This window comes from Nesoenas mayeri, assembly GCF_963082525.1.
Source record: "Nesoenas mayeri genome assembly, chromosome: 10".
In the NCBI taxonomy this organism is placed as follows: domain Eukaryota; kingdom Metazoa; phylum Chordata; class Aves; order Columbiformes; family Columbidae; genus Nesoenas; species Nesoenas mayeri.
Genome location: NC_137560.1, coordinates 16966441 through 16982580, shown reverse-complemented (window position 1 = coordinate 16982580; position 16140 = coordinate 16966441). Strand labels below are relative to the sequence as shown.

Here is a 16140-nt window from a genome sequence, read left to right as displayed (position 1 = left end):
AACAAATCTGAAATGACATCTAACATTCATAACAACCACAAACAGGATGGGATCGAGCCTGAAAACTCAAGTGCACACACACAGCCCGAAGAAAACAGAGGAAGAGTCCCACTGACTGCAGTGGAAATACTCCCAACAGTGCCCCTTGCCAAAAACGTCCGGCAACTATAATGCAGTAAAAATAGCCTTCTCTCTTCTTTGTACTCACACTGTTTTCTAAAATACAATTATTTTTATCTGCAAAGCAAGATCAGAGCAGCCAAGCAAAACAGTGCGGTGCACAGCTGTAGCTATGAAGCAATTGATTTAACTACTGAATGTTAAAAATATTCATTAATGAGCAACTTGGTGAATGAAGTGAAGAGGTGTGGGGGAAGATGAAATTAGCTGATATTAAGGACCTGATAAACAAAAATGCCACTACTCTGTAAAATTATCAACTTAATCAAATACAAAAAATTACCCAACTGTATGTTTCTAATTCCAATTACATAAATTACCCCAAGGCTTGTTTTAGAATTGCTAACAGTACATGAGGTTTGAAAGACTATTCCTTCTGCAAGGAGGCTTATGGCTGTTTGATGGAGGAGCTCAGCCACCCCCTCTTGCCTCATGTTGCCGCTGCTCCGTGTCCTGGCCCAGAGCACAGTGACCCTCGTTGGCATCACCGGGGCTATCGGCATAGTGGGAGTCTTGCTGGTAGTGAAAGCCAAGTTGTGTTTTAGGGATAACTACCCTCTTCTGAAAGAGGAAAGCTTGTGCTGAGGCTTAGCAACCCCCTCTCTAAATTGCCAGCAATGCTTAACTGCAAGGAGGAGGGAGCTTTGTCTGCACACACTATTATTTAATTTCCTTCCAGTTTTGATTACCCACTGACATATCCATTTTTAGGTGCAGAGCAAGGCCTTCATTAATCCAGCTCCCTCTGCTCACTCCTTGACAGATGATGCTAGTTGCTAGGGATCTGAAGCAGGCATCAGCTCGGTATGCTTTGGATTTTGCCCGGTCTTTGCACATCCTTGCGGGTTGGGATATGCTGCATTATGCACTAGGAAGCTGGTGAGCTGCTTCATCATGGCAGCAAAAGCTGCACAGGAAAATTCTCACATCCTGCAAAATCTCACACGCAAAAGGAAGTGGAGGTTGAAAAACTGCATGCGCAAAAATAGTAACAGCGGTTTTGGAGCCCTGGTTTGAACCTACCAGTAAAAGGGGATTGAGTTGGTTGTTTTCCAAAATACTAAAACCACAATTCTTATTGAGCTGACTCACACCAGTAGGAGGTTAATTATATTATGAAAACTAATTTTACAGCACCAACACTGACAAATAAACCCTTCCATTTTTAAGATATGTCTTGCATTATAGCATTGTGCTAGCCAAAATTACGCATTAGAATACCATCACATTTCCTGGTCAGTAGACCAAAATTTCCACACAGGTTTTCCCAAACATTTAAGTCATTTTCATCACGGTTCCCTTTTTCTTTCAACATCTCCTAAAGGATGCAGGGAATGAACCTCTTTTAACAGTCCTGCATTTGGCTGCTCTAAATTGGACAGTGGCTTGCATTTCCAACATCTCAAGGAATACAAAATTACATCAGTGTACATTTTCTGTGGCAAAAATGTACACTCTCAAATGGAATTTGTTTTCAGCAATCATAATACTAAGTGGACTGTCAGAATTTAACTGCAGAAGTGAAGCAATTGAGTTATTTCTGCTCCAACAAGGAAACAACAACATAACTCTTTCAATTCATGTAAATCGGGTGGTTGATGTTTAACACAACGGAGCAAACAGAGACGCAGTCGCTTTCCTCCTACACAGCCATCCAAGGAACAAACATGTTAGAAAGCTTTGAGTCTTGTTCAGCATCACTGACTATTCAAATGCCTTTGCAGAAACAGAGGTCTCTTACTTCTAGCACCTCTTTGATCTTTATTAAATGATCCGCCATCTCAGTGGCTATCTTACATACACAAATAGTGATTTTACAACAACATAATGGATACTGTCTCTGTGCCCTTACTAATAAATCTTTTTTATTATTATTATTTTTAAGTATTTCTAACACAGATTATTGGAAAGGGGAAAAGGAAAGGAAGAAAGCCACCTAGAAATGGACCCAACACATTATTATTTCAATACTTGCAGTCTCTTACCATCATCTTCACATTCTTCTAGAGGCTTCTGCTGTTTGTTCAGGCACCGTGGATCTAGCCAAGATGTTGTTTTTGTGTTATGGCTGGAAACCAAAAATGGAAATATGACCTTTGTTAATAAAGCAGAGCTGAAGTATCAGTGACATAAAAGTATATATCCTCGTTACCATTCAACAGACCTGAAGGCATACTTTGGCTTCAGAAGAAACATTACATTTTGATGTTTTGCAAATCACAAGAATCTTGGAATTGAAAACACAGAGGTGAGAAGTGAAAATATACAGAACAACATTCCTGACTGGAAGGATGCATGTGAAAGCTGCAATATTATAATATTAATTTCCAAACTTCTGCTTTTGGTGGTTTGTTTCTTAATTCCAGGACCTGTCTGTGTCATTTGCCTCCTGAAGAAGAGACAGAATTTTCCCTTTGTTCCTAAACCACGCAGTGATCTTTGTTCCTGCAAAAGACCTCTGACATTTGTCCAGGTTTGACTCAAGCATTAGTCAAAAACAACATTTCCAGTGAAAACTTTTTAATTACACAAATAAAATTGTTCTGTCAAAGCCTTTGATGGAAGTTGAATAGCTTTACTTTCAACTCTTCCTTTCTACAAGTCCCCTGACAGTATTGCGATGCCAGTCCCAGAGGTGAAAGCTGCATAGCAAACAGGCTTCAAATACATTTTCTAGAAACTATTCTCCCATAATTTCATTTGCATATAGAGACAACCTTGTAATATAATGCCTCTTCTACAGCCTGATGTCATCTCAGACATAACCCACAAAGATAGCCCTCCAGTCCCTGAGGTATCATTTATCTAGCTTAGCCTTTAACACTGCTTAACAGTAGTAATGCTATTTACTTCCCCTTCAAGGTCTCAGAGAGGTTTACAAACTTAACCTTAGCCTCACAACAGTCTCATGAAGCTGGAAATGCTGTAATGAGGGCTATGATCCCTGAGGAACTAACAACTGACCAGCAAACTTGTATTTTATTGCAAGAATAGGGGACTGTCTTGTTCTTAGGATCTGAGTGTGTAAATAAAACAGCCTTGTTTTAACACATCCTGCTATCCAGCCCTCCCAAGGCAGAATGAGCAAACGCATTTAATCCTTTTGTACACTTCAGAGCAATTAATCACCAACTAGAAAACTGAACAGCAGAAATATAGCAAGTCAGGCAAATTAACAGTAATAAAACAGAGGGGTTCTGCCAACTTGTAAATAAGAAAGTCTGTAATCTGGCTGAGAAATAGGGCGGTGAGAGGACAGCAATGAAATATTTGCATATTTTGTGCGACTTTGTCTGGCTCACCAAAGGCTCACAACAGCGTGGTTTGCTGAGGCACAGAAAATTTAGCTGAACACCTTTCAGATCACACACTCAAAGGGACAGAATCATGTTAGATCTGTAACACACATAGATCTACATGCAGGGTAACGAGGGACTGGGATACTTTGGGTAATGAAAAACCCAATTAAAGCACCAGAAAACACATCTTGAGAGCCAAATTGCTTCAGCTACAAGCCATCAGGATGGGTTATCTGACATGCAGCTCTGGTCCCACTGGAGCTGTGCTGGTTCTGTGCAAGCAGCTCAGATGTTCCCACGCTGTTCCCTTCAGCACCCTGCCTTGATAACCCAAAGAACTGTAGATGATGGTACAGACATCTGAGCCAGCTTGGGTCCACACAGCTCATTAGCTGCTCTCTTAATTTGATACAAATCAAATTAAATTGTTTCTAGGCTCAGGGTGTCCTTAGAATTAATAGAACTGCAGTCATTCAGTGCTGCATCCACACTAACACGTTCTCACACAAAATCACCCCTTGTGCGTATGTATTGTTAAAATGGTCAATCTGCACGGCAGGGAAGGAAGCAGTTGGTGTGCCACTAGATTTCCATGCCAGACAGACAGTCATGTATGCAGGCTACATTTTTCCACCACATATATGATTCTCCTGCAAAAGGTCTAACAAATCATTTAAGGTGCTACAGTCCTGCACTGCTAAGAGAACACATCCACATAGAGACTACAGCAGTGATGGGGATGGGTTTTGGGGACATCAGTGGCAGCAGCAGAACCCCTTGCTGTAGCACCTGTAAGGATGGACAGAAGGGGCCCATGCGGGGAAAAAGAAAAAGGGAGCAACCAGCTGCTTGGGCATCATTTAGAGCTCATCATCCATCCTGCTCCAGGGAGGAAAATGGCAGGCTGGGTGGGCTATTACACAGGCTGTGTTATATACATTAAAGCCAGAAAGTACAGCAAAGAATGAGGCACCCTGAGGATAATAATTAGGGGTAGAATACTGTGTTTGGGATAGTTAACACATTTCCATTTCATCTGATATGCAGCTGATGAGAATTTACATTGTGCCTTCTAGACTTTGGCTCACACCAGGGGTTTGGTGGAGCCACTTCAGGTAATTGAGAACGTCCTGGAAAATGGCCTTTTTTACAGCAACCCTCTCCCAGCTGGTGAAGAGCTGCTGTGCTGCTCTCAGTCACTCCTCAGATCTTCTGGCACTCTTTTCTGATGTGTATCCTGACATTGTAGCCAAGGCAAAACCTGTTCTGATGAACCTTTCCTCATCTGTGTCCAGAAGTCCCCTCTTCTGATGATGGAGCAGGACCGGTCCTCTTAGTGCCCTACTCCAGCACAACCCTCTGGAGAAACAGATGGAGCAATAGCAGAGGGGATTTTTCTGTACTAACTGGCCACTGGCTTCTGGTGCACAGAGAATCTCCGTTTCCAAGACCACATTAAACAGACCATCAAATCCAAAATCAATACCTCCCCCCTTTCCTCTATTTGGACAGCTAAGGGCTTGAGTTTCATAAGCTAATTGAATTTTAATGTCTATGTAAACTCTGTGCAAAAAATCTCTTTCACTAACAGGTCCCATTTTATAAGTCACTCCTACCTCAATAAATCCAGACAAGTATAATTAGAGACTATTATTTATGGCATGAAAAAAATCAATATCATCATAAAACTGCTGACAGCACTCAGCGCTCAGGCAAAGACTGCAGAGCACGAGGTCCTTCTTGCTTTTCCAAACTTACTGTGCCTGCTTGGCACTGAGCTATGCCTTCTGCAAACCACTGGAGCATGTTAATACACTTGGCCCATTTGCTCTGACAGAGAAGACAACACACAAATTCCATTCCATAGCTCTGCTGCTGCCTGAGCACATGACCGGAGGAATTCTCTCTGCTGCATTATGCACAGAGGCCAGCTCCAGAAATTAAGTCTCAGCCCTTTTAATTACGAGCTTTCATTCCACCTGTGAAAACAACTGGCCCATGTTTTATAAGTGTCTGTTGTTTTTGTGACTACCCTCATAAAACAAGCAATTCCACCCGCCTTTGAACTCAGGAGTAATTTGGATGTTAATCCAATCCAGAAATGCAAAATCCCTTCACAAGCAGTAAAGAACTTACAGCTCTGCAACATAACTGTATACACTATATATTTAATACACACACAAAATGCATCCATGGAGGTTTACTTATGCCCAGAGAGAGGGAGAGAAGGAACTAGGACAACAAAAATGTGCTTTACTCTATAAAATAGACTTCTCCGTTCTCGGTGTAGGCCATCTCCCAGTTTTCTGGCAGAGGACCTAGGTTATCCTCAGCAGAAGGAGGTAGGTATTGAGGGAGGTTCTGAGATGGTTCCGTGGTGGGAACGTTGATGTGGCTATCAATCGCAGACGGTGGGGCTGTCTCCCTTACGATATGCGTATTATGCTCGTCTTGGTCACCAGACTCTGCTGCAGAATAAACAAAAGCACAAATAAAATTGAAAATCAGACTTTTTCTCCTCCCATTTGCTTCTCTGGGTTCACCCTTACAGTTTTCCTCTCCCTGGTTTTTAATTCACAAGACATAGCAAGAGATGAACCGAGGGCAGGGACTCTGCTGTCTTTTTTCCAGCAGGGATGAGCTTGCTCTGCCCACACAAGCTCTGCCAGCCAGACCCTTGCCAGCGCGGATCAGGAGCTGTGAACAGCTACCGTGCTTGCTCTAATAGGACCTGCTGAGGTACCAAAGTCTTCCGGGCTGGCTGGGGCCAGGGCTCACTGATGTAGATGAGTTCAATGGGATTCTGAGCAGGCTTACAGGTTCACTCCCGCAGTGCCTATTGTGGGACAGGGATTAGGAGAATGAAATTTCCTTTTTGAAGAATGATCAAAAAAGGGAGATTTTTGCAAGTAGGGAAGGTAGCCAGAGGCTCAGATTCAAGAAGCTAATGGTGAATGACTTTAGCACAGTGCATTATTTTAAATTAAAAATTGAAATGGATGTCAGCACTGCACCACGTATCCACATGTTGCTGCTTACTAGTGCCTGTTCTAGCTGTCTGAGGAGGCTTATTCCGTGGCTCATCGCTGTATCCTTCCAGTCAAAGTCACTCAGGAGTATTTTATTATTTATCTGGTCCTTTTTGCCTCTAAGGAAACATTTCTGATGCTTATGTCCATGCAGTTTTGAGCTGTATCCTTTCAACAATGCTGCTCATTCCCTGCACCCCTAATCACAGTAAATGCTCTCCACGAACCAGGTTTGTGCCCCTAACTCCTTCACAGAGAGGTTTTGACAACAACAGACAAATTCTAAAACTGTCCCTGCGTCTACCAAAGGAATTTTCTCTCTTCGGTTCTTGAAGGTGTTGAAAATTCATAGCAGTACTTCCAAATCACCTGGGACCACCAGTCACCAGTACACGCTGCAGGCAACACGCCAAGCGGAAGACAGAGAGATCAGTGTCACCCTATGCCGTGTCCTCAAGCAGTGGGACTGAAAGGGCTTCTCAGCTGAAACCTCATCTCACTCTCCAGACTGGAGACTGTTGACATCCTCAACTCACAGTCCACAACCTTGGTTTCTTGGGGGGGCATTAACTGCAGCTCCTGCTCTGTGTCTAGTGTGTGTGCTGCCTTTACAAGAAGGCAAGATACTGAAAACAATAAACTGGGAGAAAAGGGGAAAAAAAAGAGCTAGACTATACCACTACTCTTAGCTGCCTGCTTTCTAGCCTTCCTGGTGTTCGATATTTTTAGGTAGAAGCTGACAAGATAAAGAAGCATGAATGAATCATCGCCAGCTTAAGACTGCGAGTGTAAACATGTCAAAGTCTGGAAAACACAAGTCATCAAGACATCTTCTAAGGAAGCAGGAGCACGTTAGTGTGGCTAGCACACTTACATATGAAATAAGCATAAGGAATCACTTTGGTATACAAGAAATAACTCTTTTCTTGATTCTGTGCCCATTTAATGGAGGTGTGATAACATTGTGACAAATGAGCTGCACCTTCAAGTATTTCATCTTGTGAAGGAAAACAAGGAACAGAAATGATGGTGGAGTCAGTTCAGGGGCACCAGACTGAGACTGACAGCAAGGAGGTCAAACAGCATCACCCACCAACTTCCTCCCAAAATCAGATCCTATAACAAGGGCTGAGGTTGTCACCATGTCACAACATGTGAGAAACTAGTCTTAGGTAAAGGAGCTGGTTAGCAGAGACAGAAACTCCAGCCTGGGGGAGAATTAGGCCAGCCAGGCGTGATTTGGGTAAGAAAGTTGTAACAAAGCACAGCCCTCAAAGCCATTTGATAGTTTGGCCCAGAGAGAGGCAAATCTAAACCTCAGCTTAAATCCCTTTACAGCTCTACACAGATGTTAGAGCCAAGACTTTGGCAGTTAGGAACTGGCATGACAGCTCCTATGACTCATCAGAAGCTGGGAGGGAAAATTGTTATGGTGGTGGGAAGTGATCAGAGGACAAAGGACCAGTCACCAGTGATGGTGAGCACCCAGAGCAAGCAGCTGTGAAAGGCTTGGGGGTGCTGATAATGCTGCTTGCTAAGGACCTACCTCAAAGGGAGTTAAGAAGATTAATACAGTTTGAAACTGAGCTGAATAAGTAATGCTCTAAGCGGTAACAAATACTAGGATCGCAGACATGGGGAGGAGCTTCACAAACTTCTAGTTCACTTCTGTGGAAACTCAACTGATCTCTAACAGTATTTTGCTCTCAATCTGCCTGCACAGCACTTGATTTTAGATTGTAAAGGTTTCCAGTGATCTTTCAGCCAATGCTCAAAGGTAGCCATGGTGGGACTGAGATCTCTGTTTAATAGCTCACAAGGCCTTCATAAAAATAGAGAGCTTGCACCCATGCTTCAGACCTCATTCCTGTAGCAAGCAGCTCTTAGTTTGCTGGAAGGTACCTTGGAGAGGAAGACCTAGTAATTGTATGTGACAGGTATCTCTAGAAGGAAGGAAGGGGAAAGGACAGCAACATATTTTGGAAGTAGCAATCATTAATTTCAAATGTATACTGGTTGAGCCATGTCATACTGTTCATAATGCCTGGAACTGTCAACCATAGCTCAACTCTCCTTTGAATGTTCTGCAACCAACTGATTTGTGTTTTTCCCCATTTTTTTCTCATCAAGCTCAGTCTCACAAGGCCTTTCTAGAAGACAAAACTATGCATATGATTGTCCACACACAGACACCTGTCATCCTGGCGCTGCTGGCCAGTTCTGTCTGGGATTGACAGCTTTGCAGGAAACCCATTAAAAATAAAAAATCCCCCTCCAAAAACCTTCCCCATGTATCATAACTGATGGACGGCGATATTTTCATTTTACCTGTGAAGCTGCTGCTCATTTCAGGTACATCATCCTCTTCCTCATTCTCTGCATGCACTATGCCAGCATTTTGCATATCATTGTAAGACTTGGTTCGCTTTGGAGTTGACTGCTTGGAGCCAGACTGCAGGTTTTGTAAAGCATCGGTGGAAGTCACTTTCCCACTGAGGGGCTGGCTGGGAGGCTTGGGTGTTCCATAATAGTTACCTAGGCAATAGAAACACATTTGCATCTTCAAAAGAGAGCAGTTCATAGCAGAAAAAATTCTGTTTTATTTTCGTTTCAGTTCCATCAAAATCTCTGTCTCTCCCCACGAGTGAGCAAATAAATAAACTAACACATGCCATCCCCATTTTTGGGGGGCATATTTCATCTCTAGAGCAGACACAGAAATATTTCCTGCCTTTTAAGTTACTCTTGTTGCATCTAACAGGAGAAGCAACGGTTGCATTGTTTAGGTGCACTGAGCGTACAAGGGCTAAAACAAAAGGCATTCATAGTGAACAGCAAAACTTCATCTCGTTACATCTGAATTTCAATTAGTAGCCTTTTTACATGTGTGCACCCACACAATGCTGTGGCAGATCTGGAGTGAGCCCTGCAGAAAATAAAAAATTCATGACTGCCATCACCCAGATAAGTGATGAAAGGCTCTATGGCCTGCTTTAATACACAGGTTCTTTTAAAAAGGATGTTGCACTTAAAAAGCAAAAACTATTCTCACTCTAGGAGAAATCTTTGTCAAAGGAGAGAAAAAGAAAGTCACCATGTGGCACTGCATTCTGCAGAGAAAACTCCGCAGTTGGGTCAGCTTGGGTAGAAGTGAACAAACAGACCTTCAAGCAAATCTTCAAGGGACAAAGATGCACCCACAGTTGTGCAAACCACAGCTCTTGGCAGACATCGCCAGATGTGCTGCAAACAGTGGAAAGTGCTTGGGATACTTCGCTGTCATTTAAGTGACCATGAAAGAAATGCAGATGAAGTGCAGGTTTGTTGATGCCAGAACTGCACAGAGGTTATTCCACTGTTCCTGTTTCACTGCACCTCAAACAGCACAGTGGTGCTTGACTTGCCCTGAAATGCTCCACAGGCATCTCAGGTCTGGGCATTATAGGAATTCAGGCCTATTGCAAGGTGCATCATTTATTTTTTTGTACAATGACCTGTGATATACAACAGCTGTAGACAAAACTCTCCAAATTTTCCCTTTCAAGAATTATTTTTAGTTTTCATTTGCTACCTTCAGATTCCAAGGGTGAACTTAAAAATTCTCCCCTATACTTTCTGGCATGACAGAATACAACGGATGAGCTTTGTATAAACATGTGGGGTGCGTGCATACAGCTTCAACTGCGGCAGCGGCACAAAATTCTTCTCCAATATATACATGTACATTTGATTACATTCTTCAACTATCTCCATAGGCTATGTATAACCTGAAAGCATTTTTCAATTTTTCAGTACCTAATTAGCGATATATTTAATATCCATTACCCAGAAAGCGTACATGCACCTCTACTACCTCTGTTACACTAGATGAAAACCACATGCCAAAGGCAGATTGCGCAAAGGCACTTTAAAACCTCATTTGTGCTAAAAATGATATTATTTTTCCATTTATTTTTATACATATGCAGGTGTATTTTTGTTTCAGAAGCCAAGAACATCATTCATACAGTGCGCTTTGACACCGAGTTTAAAGTTAGCCAGGAAGCTCTACTGTATGTAGTAGCTCCACTCACCCAACTAATTTCATTCTGCTCAGCCACCACACACTTGAGGTTCAAAACAACAAATCCTTATTTCACTTTGGAAGTAGGAGTTGTTAATCTTGACTCCTGTTTAGCGGACTGAATGTCCCTTCCCATTAGAGCATCTCAGTGCCCAACAACCCCGAAGCTGTATATTGCCAGCTGTAGGGTAAGGCCATAGGGATCACGTGTGTCCCACCTCTCACAGATTTCAACCCGAGACTCTGGAAGGTCTCTGGACATGTCAGGAGCAAAGGAGACCAGGAATCACCCTGGATCAGGCTGGTAGAGTCCATCTGGGAAGACCAATTTGGACACAGATTGCTCTTTCCCACTAACTGCCTTCCAAGAGGAGAAAAACTCTTACAGTGCTGAGACAGAAGCAGCTGGAGGAGCTCCCACCTCCATGGTTTTATAGCCAGAGTACTAGGACAGCAACACGTGCAGGTTTGTCTTAACAAGGTGTGTTTGAGCCTGTATACAACGTCGTGGATTCAGCTCCATAGGAGCAGCAACCCTCTGCAATGCTTTCATCTTCTGTTCGTCATCTCAGAATCTTAAATGTACATTGATGCATAATTTATAGGGAGAGGGAAATTACTTCTTCTGGAAAAGGCTCTAATGGGGATGGAGGCTCTTCAAGCAGGTTGCAGTCTCTGCTAGAGAAATTATTCTTATGCTCTATATACTGCAGGACTATTTTATACAAAAAGAGGAGGAAGTGGGGAGAGTGAGTGCAAAGGGAAAACACAAAGGTAGGTGGGCAGAAAAAGAATGTTCTACCCTGCTGTCATCCTATCCATTTCAGCATTTTCCTTCAGAATGCTGCTACTTCGGGATTCTGAGGGATTTTTTTTTTTCCTCCACACAAAATGTGTATTTTCTAAGGATATTAACTGCTAAGCAGAGAGATCCACATGTGTGCCACATACATAAGAACAGGTTTTATTTATGGCACTGCACATCACTATTTTGTGCAAGATTTATTTCAGATTTGTTGTAAATGGTTAAATCTTTTTGCAGTAAATGCAACAAAGTGATTGAAGGGGACATACAGCAAGTGTGGATTTTTATTTCTCCTGGACAAGAACATAGCACAGACGTTACCATCCTTCCTCCAATTACAGACAAATATATTATTATGTCTTTGAGTTTCCTTCCTTATCAGTTCCTCTAGCAACAAGCAAGGTTAGAGTTCCTAATAGTCCATGAAGAGCTGTTCCTCAGCAGAAAAACAGGCTTCTCTAAAGCATCTCAGATTTGCTTACATTGAAATCATTAGTCACTTTTCAAACCAGCCGTAGTTGTTGGTGTTATGAGTGAACAATTATTTTCTACCAACAGAGTGTGGTGTCTTAGAGGATCCCTACAAGTATATACGAACACATGCAAAAAGCAAATACGAATTTGAAACTGAACGTGGCTCTGCATGTGTAGGGTTTGTTTTGCAGAATATGGGAAATGCAGCCATTACGGCTGAATTTTCTTCTTCCTCCACAAGAGGCAGATTCAGCCTGAGTCAATATTAAAAAAAAATAAATCAATCACAGCTCTTCCTTCAGATCCACACAACGACGTACAGGTTTGAGAAACCAGCCAACTCATGATGGCAAACTGCAGAATAAAGCTTCAATAGAGCTTCCAAGTGACATGGGGAACGAGAGAAAATGGAAACACTCTCTTTTCCTCGTGTTTGCTGGGTGCAGTCAGAACTACTTCTCGAAGCAGTTCTTTTTGAAGATACGGTATGTGAGCCTGGGGATGGGGGCAGACACACCATTAGGAGAGACTGGCACTTAAAATGATCATCGAAACTCATGTTTAATCCTAGAAATTAGAAAGAGAAAATATTTACCCTGTGACTCAGAAATCCAAACATGCACCATTAACAACTGATAGTGAACAGCCCAGCAAGAGTTTTAAAACATTCAAGCTCGACGTTATTTGTTCAAATTAAATCTGTCAATGTTTATGAAAAAACATACATTTAAAAATATGCTTTAACAGTGTTTTGTGAGCCACTTGTAAGCCTAAAGAAGGGGCTAACTTCATAGCCAGTGTAATTTGTACTGAATATCCAATCAGCTCTAATTATTAACAGCATGTTACATGTGCGTACACAAGCATCTGTCATCCCAGAGGATCCCAAAACATTTTCCAAAGTCAGCACAGTAGTTAGGGCAGGACTCCCTGGGGTGCTGAGCTCCTCCAACGGCTCAGGTAAAGCTCTGCAGAACTTCTGAGCACTGTGTCCCCAACGTGATGTCTCAAAGCTGGAGAAGAGCAACCCATCTCCCAGACGATGGAGATTTCTTGATCAAAACACTGGAAAAACCTCTACTTTTCTGTGGAAACACCAGTTCTGAAGCAGCCAGCATGGCAGAAATGACACTTTCCCATGTCTGATTCCTATGGGAACTGGGCTTCAAAGCTTTATCCTCAAACACATTTATATTCTGCCTACAGCAACTGAATTAATAGCTAATAACAATGCATTCACTCAGCAGTTGCACATACCATTAGCTGAATTCCTTGTCATCACCTTTCACTAACCCGTATTTTATTTAGTCCCCTGATGCTTAAAACTTATTTAACCACAACTGAAGTTTGATGGCTTTTGCAGCCAAAGCCATGACTTAATCCATGCACTCTAAAGCACCACTCAGGAGAGTGCACAAAAATAACAATAATAATGAAAAAAAAAACAGAACAACTATTTGGAATGAGCTGATTCCTTTTCATCCCCTTATCTCTAAGTGTCAGCAGCTTACACACTTCAGCATCACACACAGTAATTAGACTGTGGTAACAGCTAATCACAACAATAAGACAAGTTCTCATCATCATAACACTTCTTCCTCTGCCAATTCAAGCAGTGATCATAATCAATGTAAGCAATCTACAGCAGCTTCTACTCTGTCCTGCAGCTTATGAATTAAAGCTATACTATCAGCCAAGAAAACTTTCTTTTTAAGTTTTAGAAACCTAGTGGTAATGGAAAATTTGTCCTACATTTCAAAATAACAAAACATTCTTAGTAAATATTCCTCTGATGAGCACTAAATTCACAGACAACCTTAAGTTGTTTTTGTGACCTGGAAGCTGAAATGTAATTCACAAAAGCACACCAATTAGCTACCCTTAAGTAAGTAACTATAAGTCTACTCCATAAAAACTTTTGGCAATCACAATTTCATTCAATTACAGTTAAAAGGATTTCATCCATCCAAGATGCTGTTTCTAGAATGGATAGAAATGCATGAGAACAGAGATGCAATCTCAAAGGTGGAATGGATATGAAAGTAAGTGTTTCACTTTGCAGAGACGGTAGATGAGACCATGGAGGTTGCTGGGCTGGGGATGGGGCGGCAGAGGTGAAAAAAGGTAGAGGAGCTGCCTGCAAGGTCGAGCAGGGCTTGAGCATTAATTCTAATGGTACAACATCAATTGAAGAATGTGGTCCCAAACTATATATTTCAGTTACTTTAATCTGTAGGTGTTGGCTTTGCTGTAGCTATTCTTTTTTTTCTGGGGAGGAGGATTTGTCTTGCTTTTCTGGTGTGAAGAGATTTAGTCCTGGGACTAGGAGTCCATTTGTCTCTCAGGGAAGTACTGAGCAGAGTTCTCGCAGTTCTGTATTTATTGACGCCTACAGTGAGGCATAATTTTGCAATTATAAGAAAACCCAAGAAACAGAGAGGACTCTGCATCCACAAGAAGTGCATCTGATCTTCAAAGCTACCACTGTTAACAAGGACTCCATTAACAGCTCATGTTTTTAAAAAGCAGTTCATAGCTCACTGTATTGATGTGAGTGGATATTTTGGGAAACAGACTTGGAGATAAGCAGCAAAATTAAGCAAGGCCTTGACACAGAGACTTTAAATGTAATTATTAATGTAATTGTGTTCTTTTCTGACTTGCAGCCCTTCTTCTCTGCACTGTAGAAGAACCAAAACAATTGACCCTTAATTTTAGCAGAAAAGCCTGTGCTCATCCAACCCAGCAAGGGTGCTTGTGTCTGATAGCACAGGATGAATTGTTTCCTGGGAGCAGAACTCCTGCTACAGTGTTTTGTCTGTTTTCCTCCCAGATCACATTCTGCTACAGATTTCTACATTTAGATGACAGATCTGGCTGCTGTCTTGGGATTCACCTAGCTGCAACTGCACATTGATTAGCAATTGCCTGGAGGAAATTCGGAGTATCCAGGCAACCAGGAGGTGGCCGCAGATAGAGCATCTGGATCGGAAGCAAAACATAGGCAAGGAAAGAGATCTCAGATAAATTAACCTGCAATATATGCAAATCTGATTTGCTTTAAATAGTAGATTCTCTGTCAGGTTTTGCAGCTATTAATGGTGAGGTGAACTGAAAGATCAGTCTGGGTTTCTTGTCAAATTAGTGAAAACGTTACAATATGCACATTTCAATTTATGTCTGAAATTTAACATACTTTCCAATTAGTATCCTCATAGGCAATGACAGCACAGCAGAAAGTCACCTACAGATTAAACTTAGTCTCATTTATTCTGATTTTTCCCATGTTGAGATATCACTAAGTATCGCCATATGGTATTGTTAACACTCATGTACAGCTGTGTCCAAGTATATTTTATGCATCAAAAATTTCTAACAAGTCAAAACAAAGCAAAGATACTTAAAGTAACACATAAGCAGTAAGATCTTGGTAGCATGCAGCGTGAGATGGCTGTGGGAGCTCAGGGTGTTTCCTGAACTCAGCTACATTAGAGCAACTGCTATATCCACATGCAAACAGACTAAAAAAAGAAATCATTTGGAACATAAATAAGCATGTCCTTGTGCATGGTATATAAAGAGAACATAGGAAAAGTAGCTGGAACACACCCTGCCTAGCACAATGCTGCAGGAATCAAGCAAATGTGATGTTAAGCCACAGCAACATGCAAGTCTTCTTGAAAACACTGAAATATTTATATATATACTCCCACCATGAGAATGTGTCCCACTAATACTTTGTGTGTCCGAAGGATGGTGGCTCACCGTGTGCTCTGCAGCGGCAGGGAAATGCCAGGGCTGCAGAGGCCAGAAGGGCTGCACGGCTGCAACAGAGCCGGATAATATCAGCCAGGAGCAGCCAACTCTAGAGGCAGCCCCGAGCACAGCCAGCACCAAGAATCAATGGCAAAATGCACCTGGCTACCATCTATCCATTGACTGCTATGAGCGGTCTTCGACACATCGCACTGCAGTTAGAGAGTAAGTAACACCTTAAAACAACCTGAGATCTAACTCAAGAAAAACGCAACCAACTCACTATATCCTTTTTTGCCAGAGGTGTTTGGGAACCACCTTTTCCCCCAAGGTTCATGTTCTAAGATGCATCAAGAAACAATGAGGAGCTGGACAGGTAATGAACAATTTCAGAGAGAGCACACAATGGAGAATTTCTTATTGAAAGTGCACAGAGAGATGCTAATCAGGAATGCCATAGGGAATTCAAAACCACACTGAAACCATAACAGATATTTGAATACTTGCTTTTAGAGAGATTTCCTCAGCTACCAT

The 16140-nt window shown here is 42.0% G+C and overlaps 1 protein-coding gene across 1 annotated transcript in view; it reads right to left on the bottom strand.

The window, feature by feature from the left end:
• The window catches only part of MAGI1 (membrane associated guanylate kinase, WW and PDZ domain containing 1), a gene marked incomplete at its 3' end in the record, with an annotated part of 339889 nt that overhangs the window by 67341 nt on the left and 256408 nt on the right, over window positions 1-16140 (bottom strand). Inside the window, exons 4-6 of the mRNA XM_080350590.1 lie at window positions 8837-9043; window positions 5737-5947; window positions 2166-2248 (exon numbers count right to left, since the gene is read on the bottom strand). Of these exons, the coding sequence (XP_080206716.1) occupies window positions 2166-2248; window positions 5737-5947; window positions 8837-9043 (501 nt within the window). The remainder of the gene's footprint in view (window positions 1-2165; window positions 2249-5736; window positions 5948-8836; window positions 9044-16140) is intronic.